Source organism: Mytilus californianus, unplaced genomic scaffold (genome assembly GCF_021869535.1).
Source record: "Mytilus californianus isolate M0D057914Y unplaced genomic scaffold, xbMytCali1.0.p SCAF_1, whole genome shotgun sequence".
Classification (NCBI taxonomy): domain Eukaryota; kingdom Metazoa; phylum Mollusca; class Bivalvia; order Mytilida; family Mytilidae; genus Mytilus; species Mytilus californianus.
The window spans coordinates 82385980-82402906 of NW_026262581.1; the positions used below are offsets into that span (position 1 = coordinate 82385980).

Genomic DNA, 16927 nt, shown 5'->3' on the forward strand with positions numbered 1-16927 from the left:
CATTTAAAAATGTGCATTTCTAATGCCAATAATTCAAGCCTTGGTGCATCTGTGCAATGACTGATACGTGCAGTCATCCTGTTAAACAGAAATAACTGATTTAAATTGCATGTAGTTTTTTAATAAATCACATTTCGTTCAGTAAATTAAACATGTTTGTAAAGAAACATCTGCTAGATGGATAAATATGACTTGATTTTGTCAAATTGTTCAAGTATTATGCAATTATTACCAAAGTACAAGAAATTTGTGACTACCTAGGTTTTAATGTTGTATAATTTTATTATCCTTCTATAAAAATGACATAACTATTGAACCATAGCAAACATGGAAATAGTAAATCATCTGTGAACATATCAGATATAAGTAAATATAATTAACTCAAGTCTTCAGATTTTGTTTGCAATTTTCTTAAAAGCAATACACCACTTCCATGTCAGTGATCTGGCAGTTTGGTCAATCCAGTGCAAATCCCTGCTTTAAAATGCATAAATCTGTACAAACTTCAAAAATGTAGTGACCAGACTGAAATCAAATTGAATGCAGCTCTGTTTTATGCATTTACTGCTGTAAAATGTATATTGCAGATTGGTTTGGTATTATTATGATTGCATCTAAATATCAGAAAAATAAAATGATCATTATTTTCTCATCAAAATAGCAGGGCATATCATCTGGTGTATTTTAAGAAAATAAACCTGATATTGTGTATATATGTGAACATGAATTACTGCAATTAGATCAAATAATTAGATCAAATTATTTGTAGTTTTAAAATATAATATGAAATATGAATCAGCATTAGTATCTAATTTAATCATTCAGCAACCTAGTTTCTTTCAACCCATCAGCAACACTGCAACCTACATCCTATTTAGAGGAGTAATCCATGTTCTCTAGTTCAGTGTTTAAAAACCTTCACAATGACGTATCCAGTTTCTTGGATATATATATATATATGTGTATGTTTGTGTGTGTGTTTGTGTGTGTGTGTGCTTTAATGGCCAGGGGCCACAGTGGCCGAGTGGTCTAAGTAGTTACTACTGTAATCACTAGCCTGAGTCAACACTGAGGTTGTGAATTCGAACCCCACTTGTGCAGGTGTACCTGACTCCAATCTTAATTGATCAGGATTGTGAGTTTTCCTATTGAAGGTCGAAGGTTTTCTCCTGGCACTCCGGCTTCCTCCACCAATAAAAAGTGGCGGCCACGAAATAGCCCAAAAGCAGTGCTTAAAAGTGGTGTTAAAACACCAAAAATCAATCAAATCTGTAATGGCCATCTTGGAGCACAGCAGAATATATTCATGAGACCATGACTATCTACAAAATACTGTTAAAACTATCTAAATCACACCCTGCATCTACCGGAAACATGTTTGTCAATTAATAGTTCTTCTTGTGGCCGCCCTTAGTGAATATTCTTTAAATAATTCTGCTTGTGGCAGCCCAAGGCAAAATTTACCAAATTGTCATCATATCAAACATAATATTTGGAAAGTCATCAATTTTAAATGTAACCTCTTACATGACTGCAGCAATTAAATCATATTTGTAACAGATTTTATTATTCTCGTACCAAGATCACACAAGATTAAAACACTGATAAAATTCTCCACTTTTTTACATGTAGAAATGACAGGTTTAATTTTGATACTTGTACTGATGTTTAATGGTATATGGTGCAGTACACCAGACCCCTGTAGTCCATAGAGAACAATTGTATAATTATGTATAGTTTATCAGCCCGTGTGTACATGATACTTAACTTTTCAACTTGATTTAACAAATTGAAATTGTTTATCACGGTTTCGTGGTTTTATAGTTTGGGTGTCACATATTTCTGTACATCTTGCCTTACCCGATGTTGTCAGGAATACCCTTAGTCTATACAGGGCGTTGACTAATTATAACTATTTCTCAGGAGGCTATTTTAATGGATTGATTTTTCATACTTTGATAAAATCTTAGTGATTTTTTTGTCATTTGAAGTATTCAATATGATTTATTGATATTATTATTTTTATGATTTTAATATTAAATTTGTTTTCTGTGAAATGAATGACAATGCTTGCAATTGTGTCAATAGTTATGCCCTATTTGCCAACAGGATTTTGTATTGTTTGTGTGCATCTCTATTATTCAAACTTCCTTTAGGAGAAATAGTTGGAAACCCATTTTTTCTCTGTCTTGGAAAGCTTATAATTAAGGACTAAAGGTTTGTAATGAATCAGTCTGTCTGTCCATCCACAGGTGAAGATTTCCACTCATTTTTCTGTAATGCTTCAGTCTATGATTGAGTAGATTATTTGGTTACAATTGAACCAACATTTTTTTTCTTTTTTTTACAGATCTTTTGTAAGACTGAATTTATTTTTTTCTGCACTTGTTTTATAAGGCTTTATAAAAAGTAATCTCATGCTTACAAATTAATATACAGTAACTTTTAACTTTGATCTTTTTGAACTTTTCATCTTTGGAAGAGAAAATTTGGGTACATTCATAATAGAAAGACTTTGGTACTATTGAGTGCAGTTTGATGATGTTAAACCTATTACCCTACTTCAAATATATTTATATAAGTATATAACAACAGATTCAAATTCCTTTTGATGTGGGTTTTATTCTATAGATTATTGTTACTTTATCACTAGCCGCCATGTGAATGCTTAACTGTAATTAATTTGGTAATTTTAATAGGTACAATGGTCAAGCTGTTTGAATACACATCTCTTATAGATTAAAACACACCCATAAGGGAATACACTAAATAGATCTGGTATCCTACAAGGACCATGAATAGATGTACAAAGGTATGTTTAATTTGGTTCAAACCCTCAGGTGTGACTTCCGATAAGTCAATAAAAGGATGAACTGGTTATCTTTTCATATAAACAATTACATCCTGATCTCGCCATTCAATCTTGACAACTGCGGAGGGGTTTGATAGTTCGGCTTTCTGTTTTTGATAGGGACGGTAAACTTTTGCTTGATATAGTTAATATTTAAGGAGATTGACGCGTCAATTTGATGGTTGCTGTAGGCAATGGATTACAGTTTAAAACTTATGTTATACTTATGGCATATATGTTTACATATTTGGTGACAGTCGGGCAAAAATCGTGATAAAACATGGTCTTTTTGAGAAAAAGACAAAATACTTGCACACTAGATTTAATTACTTGTGGTTAAAAAACATTTTCACTGAGAGAAAAATACTATTGATATAGTGAAATTTGTCATGTGCAACATACTAGTTTATTTCAAAACAGTTGGTAGATAGGAAATAAAGATTTTAATGTTATTTTCAAAAGAATGTTATCATTTATTTGATTTTTATTGTTCATACTGGAGAAATGTACAGATATATAATAAATTAATATTGAAGGTTTTAGAGATAAAATTTTATTGCCTAATTATACAGACATCTATCAACGTTTTTCTTACAGAGAAAGTGTGAATTTTATTACTTTTTTAAAAAGAAACTAAATAATTTGATAGAAGATACTATTTTATATTACATGGTACTATAGGTACTGTGGGTACTTAAAGATGCAAAAATAGGATATAAATATAGTTTCTACCATTGCATTGAGTGTGACATGATATTTCTCCTCTCAAAAAAAGTTAAATTATCTAATTTTAAATCGCAAGCCTTTCAACTATTGAGATTCATTGGTGGAAATCTTTTTCATTAATTTATACTTTCCTTCTTTTTCATGCCCCCGCTGTGGCCAACGGGGCATTCAGTGTTACCCTTGTACGTCCCAAAATTAGTTTCCGTTCTCTAACTTTAATTTGCTTCATTTGCCTCAACCAAATGTTATGCTATTTATGCACAATGTATATTACCACAAAACACAGATCGGTTTCAAATTTGGGGGGCGTCACTTTTACTGTTCTAGAGTTATGCCCCTTTGTAAATGGAGAAATTGCTGAATATTTCATTTCTGTTTTCTAACTTTATTTTGCCTCAACCAAATGTTACGAAACTTATATACACAATGCTTTGTACCATAAAACACAAATCGAGTTCGAATTTGGTTGGTGTCACTTTTACAGTTTTTTAGTTCTGTCCCTTTATAACGTTATATGCAAGCAGGGGCATCATCTGTGTCCCATGGACACATTCTCAATTTATTTTTTTACCTTTTTACATGTTCTTCCTAGTTGATGTCATCAGACATTGACACTGACCTCACAATAGCAAAATCAGAGGAATGCAAGAATTTTTGGTGTCATAATTTAATTTGACCAGTAAAGAACTGAAAATTATCAACTGTTTGAGGGAAGTGTAAATCGGTTGAAAATTAGAGAAAAATACAAAATGTTCAATAATGACAATTTAAAGGAGTAACTTTAGAGAAAAAGTTGGCTCCTCTTTAGTTGTTTTTTTATTCTGTTATAATTTTTTTTTATTTTGGCTTAATCTTTTGCATTGTGTTTCTTGTTATTTGAATGAAATATGAAAAAACAAATAGGTACTCATTATATTTTTTATGTCTATCATTAATTCATTTTAAAATGTATTAAAATTTGATTAAATACTTTTATTGGTGTAGGTAGCATCTTTGAGTAAGTAAAAATAATAAAAGTCTGTTTAAAAGAATGACAATTAAATGAGGAAGTTTTAAAAAATCATAAATAAACTTGAAAATTATTTTAAATTTTCAATTTCTATTTGCAGAATTTTGAAATTAAGTTGGAACTGCATATTTCTCACTCCTAATTGTAAACTTCAGTAAGAAATTATAAAATGTTCTGACTTCACCTATCTGTATATCTAAGCTCTGTTTCAAGATAAGTTACATGTTATTGTCTTTGTATGTGTTAGTTTATTATTTATCTACCTAAGTATATATGTCTATTCCTTTGATGTTGGAATAATCTGTATATATACCTGTTTGTACTGAATACTTATTAATGGCTGTATTTTGATGGGTATCCTATTAAGTATGTTTACATTTGATTTGGAATTAATAAGTTATCACCTTTATTAGCTAGCCTACCTTGAAACCATTGTAATAATTATCATAGATAAACTTCCTCTCCATTAATGAAATCCATCAAAATACCCTGTTATTATGATCGGGGACCACATATTATACCAGAAATATGTGATCTAATCATAGTTGAGTATCTTGTGTCCATAGCTAAATTCTTCTATACTTTGTAATGCAAAGTACATTATGAAATATGAGTTGCAAATTTTTTATTTCTTTTTCAAGGTTTCCAATTTTTTTTTTTTTTACTACTATAAGATATATTGTGGTCTTATATCTAGAATTTAACAAATCAACATGTTGGAAGATAAAAAGAAGAAGAAAAAGTAAAAATGTCTGTAGAAATGAAAATGAATTATATAAGAGTACTGGAAGAAAGTCATGAACTCCCACTGGCCATCACTTGTCTGTCAGGATGATTTATAGCATCTAACATTTTCAATAATTTAATCAGTGGTTTTCAACATTTATTTGGCTCTTGTCACTCCCCTCTTTATACATGGAAAGCTGATGGGAAAACTAGGCTTCTTTTTATCCAGTTAGTTTATCATTATAGTCTCCCCAATCAATATGGCAGTCATGGTTAATTTCCCTTTGATATCAAGAAAACCTTTGACCACAAAAGATGGTAAGCAGGTTTTGTTAATTTCATGTCCATTTCACATCTGTTGAAAGGTTGATACCTGGTCAGTTTTATTATGTCTGGCCGAAGCTGACCTGACTTTGACCATTAACTGCTATAAAGGTAGTGAAAGAGTCTTAATTAGAACTGAAAAATTTGCAGTTGTATGCATAAAAATGTATGGCATGGAATACTGGTGATCAGATCACATGTAATTGACATGCTCCTACTGTTTAAATGACAGTTTCACATGCAAAGTCTGTAATTATCTAATTGGAAGTTTGCTATGGTTAAGATACTTTTTCCACTAAGAATGTTAAAATGTTTTTATCTTTTTAATGCATACATTTTTACATAAAAGAAACATGCTTTAGTTGATACAGTTTCCTAATTGTGGGTCTTTTAAACATGGTAAAATAATTTATTTTACATTGACTATTACCTGTAATTACATGCATTTTCTTGCATGTGCAGGTAAATAAGAGGTCTTTGAAGTATTATGTAACTAATTGTTAGCGTATTTTAGATGTCCTTTAGATAACCTGATTTTATTTGGAGACTTTGATCAGATAGTCATGATGGCTTCACACTTCATTATTTTCTGTAATCCTTTTATTTATTGTTTCTATTTGTACAATCAGTATACATAGTGTACATATGCCATTTAAAGTGCATCATCTGATTAACGGTACCATACCTGGCGACATGATTGCTAAAAAAATGGAAATCTAATTACACACACATCTTTGTTTATGTTGATTTTTTCAGCAAACTTCATAAATATATAAACACAGTATACTTATTATTTTCAAGTTGAATGATGATAGGTATTGAATATTATATTGATGTTTAACTTCCAAGACATTCTCATTGTCAATACGATTTTCATGATATTTTTTTAAGCTGAAACAGTACAGTCTTCAACAATAAACAATATGTCCAACTCGAAAATGTATGATATAAAAGTTGTGAATAGATCTACCCTGAGGAAACCAATTCTCTAAATAATGTAATCATTACAATGTAACATACAACAATACTGACTAGGTACTTGACTTGGACAGGTGCAGGTTAAACTAGTTTTTTGAGATTACAGATGTAGTCGCCTTTCATACTTCAGTATTATAGTTATTAAAATCATGGACTTTATTGTTCAGTGATGTATTTCTGTTTCTTGTAAAAACCTGTAGAAAGATTAGAAAATAGCATCAGATTTTTTTGTTTGCTGGATATCTGTATCAAAGCTTGTATGAAAAATAATCTGTTTCAGAACAAGTTTTTTGTTTAAAAGTTAATTGTTTTCTTTTGTGACTTGAGTCTTTTAAACTGTCAATACTTTTTACAGAGTATCTTAGGCTTTTTCCCTCAGTTCAAACTGCTCAAAAGCTTCAATTTGACCTTTTCGCTCTTATAGCTTAAATTAATGGAGATCTTGATGGTTGCGATTTAAATTTATGGATATGACTCAAAATGGGTATATCCTTTTAAATTTCTGTCACAAATGGTGTAATTTAATAATCATAAAAATTGGTGATTCAGACATAGAGCATTTTTTGACATAAAGCATTTAAAAGGTAATAATGTAACAATTATCAGATATGGTACCAACTAAATGATGCCGATATTTCACACCTCATTAATTTCTGCAGGAAATATACATGTGGCAAATTTACAGTTAATATATGTGCTGTTTTAGCGTCCAGATTTCAATCAAAGGGTATAAAGTGATTCATCTCTAAATACTTCAACATCTGTGGAATGACAATTTATAATCTCATCAGAGGTTTTATTTAGTAATTAAACTATATATTTTTTATCAAGGTTGCAGAACTGATTCTGTTCGAATGTAAATTTGAAGTATTTGATTTGATCCAACAAGTTCTGGTCTACAAACTTTTTGTGTGTTATTTATAAAGTAATGGAGTTTAAACGATTTTCTTGGGTTTGTTTTGAAAGAAAAAATAAAGAAAATCAGTTTTTTAAATTAGGTTTCTTTTCAATTGAATATGAGACTTTGAGGTTATTTAACCTTGAAATGGAAGGGATAATGAATACATGATATATGTAACTGATTGATTGATGACTGCATTTGATATTACATGCATAGTGTTCATGTTTGCCTAAAGTCTAATTTAATGCTAATCAGAATGAAATAATGAATGTATATGGAACTTAGGGGATCATGCAATTTTCTGTTATCAAATTTTTTTTTAAGAAAGAAGAGATGGATAATCCACATCTGGCATATATTTTATGTCCTTGACCTCATTTAAATGGATCAATGACCACTTAAAAATATGCACAGTATTTTTATCACATGAATTTTCAGTTATTATGAGCAACAGGACAACATCTGTTATTTCATGCCTTTTATAGCTTGCTATGCAGTATGTGTTTTGCTCATTGTTGAAGGCTCAGTACAGTGACCTATAGTTGTTAGATTCTACCTCATTAGGTCTTTCGTGGAGAGTTGTCTCATTGGCAATCATACCACATCCCCTTATTTTTATATGTTTGGTACATTAAAATCAATTGCAAGGTGAACATGTCACTCAGACAGGGTTCACTGTCACATGACCCTGACCTTATATTTCATAGGTCAGTGTTTTTGTTTTTTTTATAGAATGACTGTATGGTGTACACAATGTGTCATATCCATCTAACAAGGTTTATTTGTCCTTGACCTTATATTTATTGATCAATGATAATGTAAAGTTTCTGTTATACCTGTAGTGTGATCTTGATCTCTTTAACACTTTCAACATAAAATTCAATCATAACCAGTAGAGCAGGTGAGACATTTCAGTTTGTCCACTCTTGTTTAGAATATCAGTTCTCAGCTTTTCATTGGTAATAATATAGCTAATCTTCCATAGAAATTTTTATAGGGGCATTAAGTGTTACCCTTGTCGGTCTGTAGATACATCCGTCCCAAAATTGGTTTCCGTTCTCTAACTTTAGTTTGCCTCATCTAAATGTTATGAAACTTATAAACAATGCTAATTACCACAAAACACAGATCAGGTTTGAATTTGGGTTGCGTCACTTTTACCATTCTAAAGTTATGCTCCATTACAAAATGAAAAATTGCTGAATTATTTGTTTCTGTTCTCTAACTTTAGTTTGCCTCAACCAAATATTATGAAACTTATACACAATGCTTATTACCACAAAACTCAGATCAAATTTGAATTTGGGTGGCGTCACTTTCTCTGTTCTTGAGTTATGTCACTTTATAACATTATATGCAAGCAGGGGCATCATCTGTGTCCCATGGACACATTCTTCATTTATTTGACTTAGTTTGTAATCAAGTAATGTGCTATTTAGCTATAACAATGTCTCTGTACATATTACTAACCATAGTCAGCATAGCAGTGGGAAAATAATGCATGTAAAATGGAATCTCATAAATTCTCTTCTGAGGCCTCAGTAGCAGACATATTCCTGATTATCTGACAACTAAGCCAATATTTTATAAATACTGTTGATTGATGATTTTAACTCCGTCCCTCGCTGCTAGTAGTTCTGGAATTGTCCTCTGATTAATCAAATCATAAAGCCAGGTTGTCATAGTGAGGTTTATAAAGATATCCAGGGAATTTGCTTCTATTCTATAACTCATCATATACAGACTGCAACTGCTGAGTAAGGAGTTTGAGCAGTTGTAAAAAACTCAGCAGTTTCCTAGATAATGTTATTTTGTAGTAGTATAGTGAATTGTATCTCAGATTTTTAAGATTAATATTAGGTACATGGTAAAAGGGACATAATTCAAACATTTTATTCCAACTATATTTTGGAATTATGTTAAAATCATTAAATGGCCAAGTATATATTAAAAAGACATAATTATCAAGATAAAGAGGACAAGAATCCAAGGGGGCAGTCAAAGATCACCAGTCGAGATAGCAGCATGCAGACAACAATGTTGACCAAAAATTAAAACATAACAATTAAATCTGCCAAATATTACGCAGAAAAATAAAAGATGGAGCAACCTGAACACAGAGGATAATAATGTACAAGGTACCAAGTCTAAGATTTATTTAGTCTGATTCTAGTTTTGCTTCATTTTCATCTTATGTTGTCTGACCTCTGTGTTGTTCCACACAAGAGAAACTGACCCGTTCTATTGAAATGTACTTTGATGTAGTAAAAATTGGGAGAATTGAAACTTAACTATATATTTCAAATGCAATAAATTATTTAAAATATTTCCAAAAAATATCTTGAGGTCATTTCCAAAATAAATTTTTATAAATTTTATATCTCTTAAATTGAAACATTAATTTTTTTTCCCTCACATAATTTTAAGAATATATATATTTCCTGAATTAATGTTCTATTTTCTGTACTAATTTATTCATGAGGTCAATCTCTTCCATCATAATTTCTTATACATTCATTGTAATGTATGACATTAGAAATTGAACTTCAAATAACAAAACTGGTAAAAAGAACCCAAAATAATTATAATTGCTTCTCAAGGGGATACCGTTTTTCTTCTTCAAAATTGGTTAAAAAATGACTTCATTATTTTGAATGCTACTTGTGATATGTATTGCAATACATAAATTGATATCTTTATTTATTTTGGAACAAGGAATTAAAGGGCTCAAGAATGTAAAAAAAGTTTGCCTGATAAATGTGGCTCTGAGGTAAAAAAAAAATAATATAAACATAGCTTAAACTGGTTTCATAAAAGGTTTAAAGTTATTAAAGAATTTATTCTGAAAATTATACTTGTACTTCCACATGACTGATTAATTGAGAATTTATGAGAATTGTTAAAAGGAAGTTAATGAAATTCTATCTTAATTTGATCCTGCATATTTTTAATAGCTTTCATACCTGCATAGATAAACAGGAAATTTTTCACAGAAGTCATTTAAGGGACAATTTAGTGTTCATTGACACGAAGTCAGGTGTTACTAGGTACATGGACATTGACCAGGGGATATTTTGGTTTTATGGTGGATATCTGACCATCATCCTTGGACCTAAGTAGGCCTTAGAATTCATAATCATGTACATTTCTATAACGCATTCATAGACAAGAAAGAACTTAGTGGGTCACTTTAAGGTGAACAATTTACAGCAATTTTCTTCATTGATGTTTTTTCACAGTGGACAGGGTTTATGTGTCGTTTTCAAGTTAAAAAAGAATAATTGATGTCTATTTCAGTTCATGTTAATATCTAATTATCATTCAAGCAGGTAGAATGATAATTTTGACTTTTCAGCAATTTTATACTAACAATTGAAATGGATTATTGCTGGTAATTGAAAAATGTTCACACTGAAATTGCCATTAAGTGGCTTGGAAATTGAAAATTTATGATGTTCTCAGAATGTTTGCCTTTCTCATAAGACAATCTGCCATCAGATATGATAGTTAATTTGATACTAACTTTATTGAATGGATCAAATTGACAAGCATTCATTTCATTTTGTGTATAAAGATGTATCACAGTCTGATGGGTAGTCAGTCGATTAATTCGGATATTAATTTAGATATGCTGTGCATTATCAACATAGCAAAATAAAGTGTTTTTTTTTCTTATTTTGGGAAATTTGGTGGTGTAAGCAGATTTTTTATATCAAATATGTTATATATACTAATAACTGAAACTTCCAACTTGAAGCTTTAAAGGTTATCCAATGCCATCATGTTACTGTCTTATTCTAAATACATGAAAAGAGGGGGTGCTCATTTCCATAATCTGGCTTTCTTTTGTAATTTTTCCCCATATCCCTCCTTTTTTTTCCCTTCTTTTTCACAGATCCCACTTTATTTTACCCCCTATATCTTGCATCCCAAAAGTGTGCCATCACTCTCTTACAGCACCCTTGATTCTTGACAGGTCCATGGGCAGCCTGATATCATAGAAAATTCTGACCAAACAGTGGGTCTGGATTTCAACCATTCTATAAAATACTAAGATAATTACCAGCATATATATATCATTAAGAAACATTTTTTGCTGTTTTTCATTTTGTCATGATTTTGTCTGTTTCTCTTCGACTTGTGGGTTTTGAGTGCCCCTTTCGTGTCTTCCTCCTCTTTTTTTGCAAGAAGCCCTTTACACCTTACAAGATAAACTGATGATGGCCCGTGACTTAATTAGTATGCTTTCATTTTCAACTATAACTGCTTCCTATTTATGTCTTTGAGAACATATGCAATAGTTGTCAATGAATTGTGTATTAAAACTAGTGAAATCTTCCTACAATCTATGTTTCTGTTGGCTTACAAGGCTTGTTGATAATGTAATGCACAGTCCCACCAATGAAAACTGACCGTTACAATAAAGCGGATAGTGCTGAAAATGATATAAACACCAACAATCTATCAATCAATAGAAGACAGATTTTCTTCTTACTGTAAATATGAATGTAATATTTGCCACTTGACAATTAGGTAACCAACATTCAATCTTGCACACAATATAAAACTAGACATTGAAAAAGTTAAAAACAGTTTTATATAGATGTATTATGTACCATATAACTTATAGTGGACCATTTTGATAATCAAGCCCTCGTTGCTAGAAACTTTGAATAGAATTTGATGGTTACTAAGTAAAATGCCACCAAGGAATCATAACGAGGGAAGATAGATAACTCATTAGATATTATGAGACAGAAAAGTTGCATGTCAATAGGATATAGTAGATATAGATTTAATATGACATTTAAATCTACATACAAAGAACATCAATTATTTAAGCTAAAGTCATGAGAGATCAGGGTGGATGTTAAGCTTTACATAGCAGCATAAGCATTGTATGTATAAACTTTAGATAAGCTATCATTTAGTTAATATTACCAAAGATCAGGGGTAATTTATATCAATCAAGACATCATTTGAGCCAAACCTTCCTTAATCCATTCTTGTGTATTTGATATATCTCCGATTTAACCTTTTAATCAAAGTTTTCTCAAGCTTGATAATTGAATGCCTTACAGTTAGCTGTTAATCCCATTAGTGTCTATGATGCTGTGGTGTCTACCATCACCAAGCTATTATATTGTTGTTTAGGTCTATACCTATTTGCAGTATAATCAGGGTGTATACAATGTTGTTTTGTACACAGGTTCTAGGTCATTGTTTAACGAGTGTGTATACCAGGCAACGATTCTTAGTCGTTAAATGGAAATGATTCCGAAACATAAATATTGTTATTCATAGGATAAAAATCATTTACTTGTTCAAGCCTGTGCTCAGATTTGATTTCTCCCTGTTCTGTGTAATAGTTGCACTAGTTATTGACTATTTGTAATACTAATTAAGGTACAGCTGTGAACAAGTTATTTACATATAGACAATAAATGTCTTTTAATGTGCACTTGCAAATCACAACTGTATTGAACAACAAGATGATGAATTCAACCTCAGTCAAATGTAGTATTAATTTCAGAACATTGAACTGATCTGTATCAACAAGTTCAGTAATATCACAGATTCTGACTTCTTTGTTATATAACATAAAACTTTAACTCGTTGATCTAGAGCTGAATATTGAAAAATATTTTATTTCTTATTTTCCTAAAATATTCTTAAGGTGCAAGAACATTTACTGGTATATAAAATACAGGGTACACGAAACAATCATTAAAAAACTATCTTAGAATTGTCTTAAAATTGTCATATCTCCAAAACCAATTCATTGATGTGCATTAAAAATTCCTATTCTGAATATATATGAAATATTTCCCATTTGACTGCAGCAACCACCAACAATTTAATCTAAAATAATTATATGGTATTGTTTAAATGATTTTGTATTAACATAGGCATCAGAAAATATGGTTTGTGATGATTTAATCATTATTTAATTGAGTTCTTAGTAAAAAACTTTTTTGCAGATTTATTTTTACAATTTTTGGTTTCTTGATATGTCTTTAATTACCATTTGAATGATATTAACTTCTAATTTGAACATCATTCAAAAGTTTATATGGAAAGAACATATCAGTTTGTAGGGAAATTCTATTGATGTTTTTTGGAGGAATCCCCATCTATATATAAACAATTTAAAGACAAGTTTACATGCATTCTACACAATGTGCATCAATTTTAAACATGTTCATTCAACCTTATTTAAGAAAATTTAGCAGTTAAAGAAAATGAGATTTATAACATGAGATGACATTTTTTAAATGTATACAAACAAACAAAAAACCTATGAAAGATAACTATTTTATTTCTATTCCAGGGACCTGAAGATGGAAAACATCATGTTAGATGAGAAGAAAAGAAACATTAAACTTGTTGGTATGCATACTCATCCCTAATCATGTTGATAATGTATTATTATCTTGTTTATTTTAACATGTTCAATAGTACATAGTATAATTCAATAAATATGGGGTAGATGTATAGGAGAGATTCAAACTTATATGGGGCACACGAGACATTACCTGTACCTTACAAAAACAATACTTTTTCCTATTGTTGTGGTCTGCATATGGCAAGTAAACTTAAAAGAACATCTCAAAGAAGTCCCAAGTTCATAAATGGTTTGCTGCAATGCAAATTATTTTAGTACCTTATCAAAATTCCCTTTTTGTCTTACCTGGCCTAAAAGGCGAGGTGAGCTATGACCATCATTAAGTGTCTGTTCTTGTCGTCCTCCATTGTCATAAACTTTAAAAAAAGATCTTCTCTGAAACTACAGAGACAAATGTTAATATCAAACTTACCTGAATATTCTTTAGGGAATCTAGTTATGCCCCACCGTAGCAGATGATTATTATCACAAAACTCAGATCAAGTTCAAATTTGGGTAGTGTCACTTTTACAGTTCTTGAGTTATGGCCCTTTATAACGTTATATGCAAATGGGGGCATCATCTGTATCCCATGGACACATTCCCTATTTATTTGAAACCTGCATCCAGGGATTTGATCCATCAACAAACATGGCTGCTGTTTCTTAAAAAAAAAGAAAACTAAGGGTCTAATTTATAACAAAACAATTTACGAAAAACAAATATGACAGACATGAACCAACAACAACCACTGAATTACAGGTTCATGATTCTTTCTATTATGAAAACTGTAATAGACAGGTAGAAATGTTGAGTGAGTGAATCACTGTAAGCTGTCTGTTATTTTATAGTGGTCAGTATATATTAGTGGAGGAAGCCTGGAGTACCTTGAGAGAACAACTGAGTTTCGTCAGGAAATCTTGCAATCCTATTCAATTGGAGATGGCGTCATACATGTAAAAACATGTGAAAAAAACAAAAACAAAAACCAGCAGATGTTCCATAATAATTTATGAATGTTTTGCATGATTTGCCTGATGATTATTTGAATAGATAGCTTTATTTGATGATAGTATAAAAACACCTAATGTCTTCCCTCCCATATTTTTAACAAGGAAAAAAATTATATATTTTGATGCCAAAAAAAAACCTAGCAGATGTGTCATAATAATTTAATTTTTTTGCATGATTTGCCTAATGAATGTTTGAATAGATAACTTCATTTGATGTTAGTATAAAAAAATCTAATATTTTTCCTCCTGTATTTCATAAGGAAAAAAATGAGCAAAAGTATATTTTGATGCCAAATTAAGTGCAACTTGTCGGACAGAAACTATAGCTTATACATTCCTTCATATCACAGCTTGATTTGTCTTAATCTTCCATAAACATGGATCATTCCTATAAATAGGAACGTTTTAATAAAAATCACTTATACAATAATAACACAAGTCATTTCTTTGAATAAAAGAGTTTTTAACTGGATTTCCTATAAATGGAATGGAACAGACAAAAATGGAAAAGTTATGGATGCAACAGAGTAATAATGTAGAATTATAATAAAAACAAGATAAGAATCAGACAACCACAAAAATCTTATTATTTATCATAAAAAAAACTATTTATGGAAATAAATGGAACAAGTCTCATTGATCTGGAAAACGTGATCACATTTGATGCCATCTTAGGGATTGTTCCACACAATTTATTGAGGACTGAATTACCAATGGTTTATTATAATGAGAAATGTTGTCATTCCATATATTGACTAAGAATTGTACTAAAGGAACTTACTCCCCCCGACCACATGAATTACCCAGACTGACCCTAATGACCTTTTTTTATTTTTTTTTTTTAGATTTTATGCTAACTTACCGGTAATTGGGTTAAAATTGTAAATAATTTAATTTTTCTCTCTTTGCTATATATAAGTCTGTTGACCATCTGTATAGGCAGCTCGTTCACAAATGGCCCATTCTTTTGTTATTTTTAAACTCTCATAATGAATTGAAAGATAGAAGCATTAAATAATGTACCGGTATTTAGAAATAGAAAGGTTTTAAGATAAAGACAATTTTACATTTTCAGTATAGATCAAGTAATCAGTGCTGAATAAATTATGTTTGACATAGATTAATATCATGGTAGAATAATTCTTCACAGTTCAAGTCTGATAACTTTTGTTCCTCCTATCAGTTTGTACCTTTAGTTGGCATAATGTTGTATAAACCACCTTATTGAACCAAAAAACTTACTGTCCATCATTGTATTAAAATTCCCTGTAAGCACTTGTAAAATCTTTATTTCAATCAATCTACTTATTTACCACCCAGAATGAGACTTTGCAGTGAAATGATTGAGGGAAATTGTACAAAGTGGCCAAATATTTGTGTAACTGATTCTAAATATTTGATATTTTTCAGACTTTGGCCTGAGTAACACCTTTACAAGAGATGAACTGATGAAGACACATTGTGGATCATTAGAATATGCAGCTCCAGAACTCTTTGAGATGAGTGAGAAATATGGACCTGAAATTGATATCTGGGCTCTGTAAGAATACTTGTCTTGCTTATACTGTTCATTCCTTCTTCCTCAGACTGTCTCTGTTATCTGTTGATAGCATGTTCCCTTTAGCCCAGATGCCTAGGTTTAATTTTTGGTATATGGTCCTCTCCTTTTACAACCTTTCTGGCAGTACAGATTAAAAGTTAATAGCTTATGACTGATAAGTTAAAAATTATTTCACAACTTCTTTGGATTCATAAATATTTGTGATATACTAGTTTTCATGGATTTTGTCTAAAGGCTTTTAAAACCATCAATTTTAATATAGCTATGGATAAAATACAACACTGACGTTACTTTGATATGAGAAAATGATGAAACCAGGAAATTAAATATCCTTTAATAGTAAAATTTTCTTTAACCACAAAAATAATTAAATGCAAAGTATAGATATATTTACCCTTTTTGGTATTGAGGGGAATTTGTCTTTGAATGACCGTAGATCTGTCTCAGAATAAC

At 30.6% G+C, this 16927-nt stretch overlaps 1 protein-coding gene across 1 annotated transcript in view; it reads left to right on the plus strand.

Annotated features, from left to right (window-relative positions):
• The window catches only part of LOC127724690 (uncharacterized), a 156268-nt gene that overhangs the window by 101525 nt on the left and 37816 nt on the right, over positions 1-16927 (plus strand). The window contains exons 4-5 of the mRNA XM_052231749.1: positions 13847-13905; positions 16324-16453. Of these exons, the coding sequence (XP_052087709.1) occupies positions 13847-13905; positions 16324-16453 (189 nt within the window). The remainder of the gene's footprint in view (positions 1-13846; positions 13906-16323; positions 16454-16927) is intronic.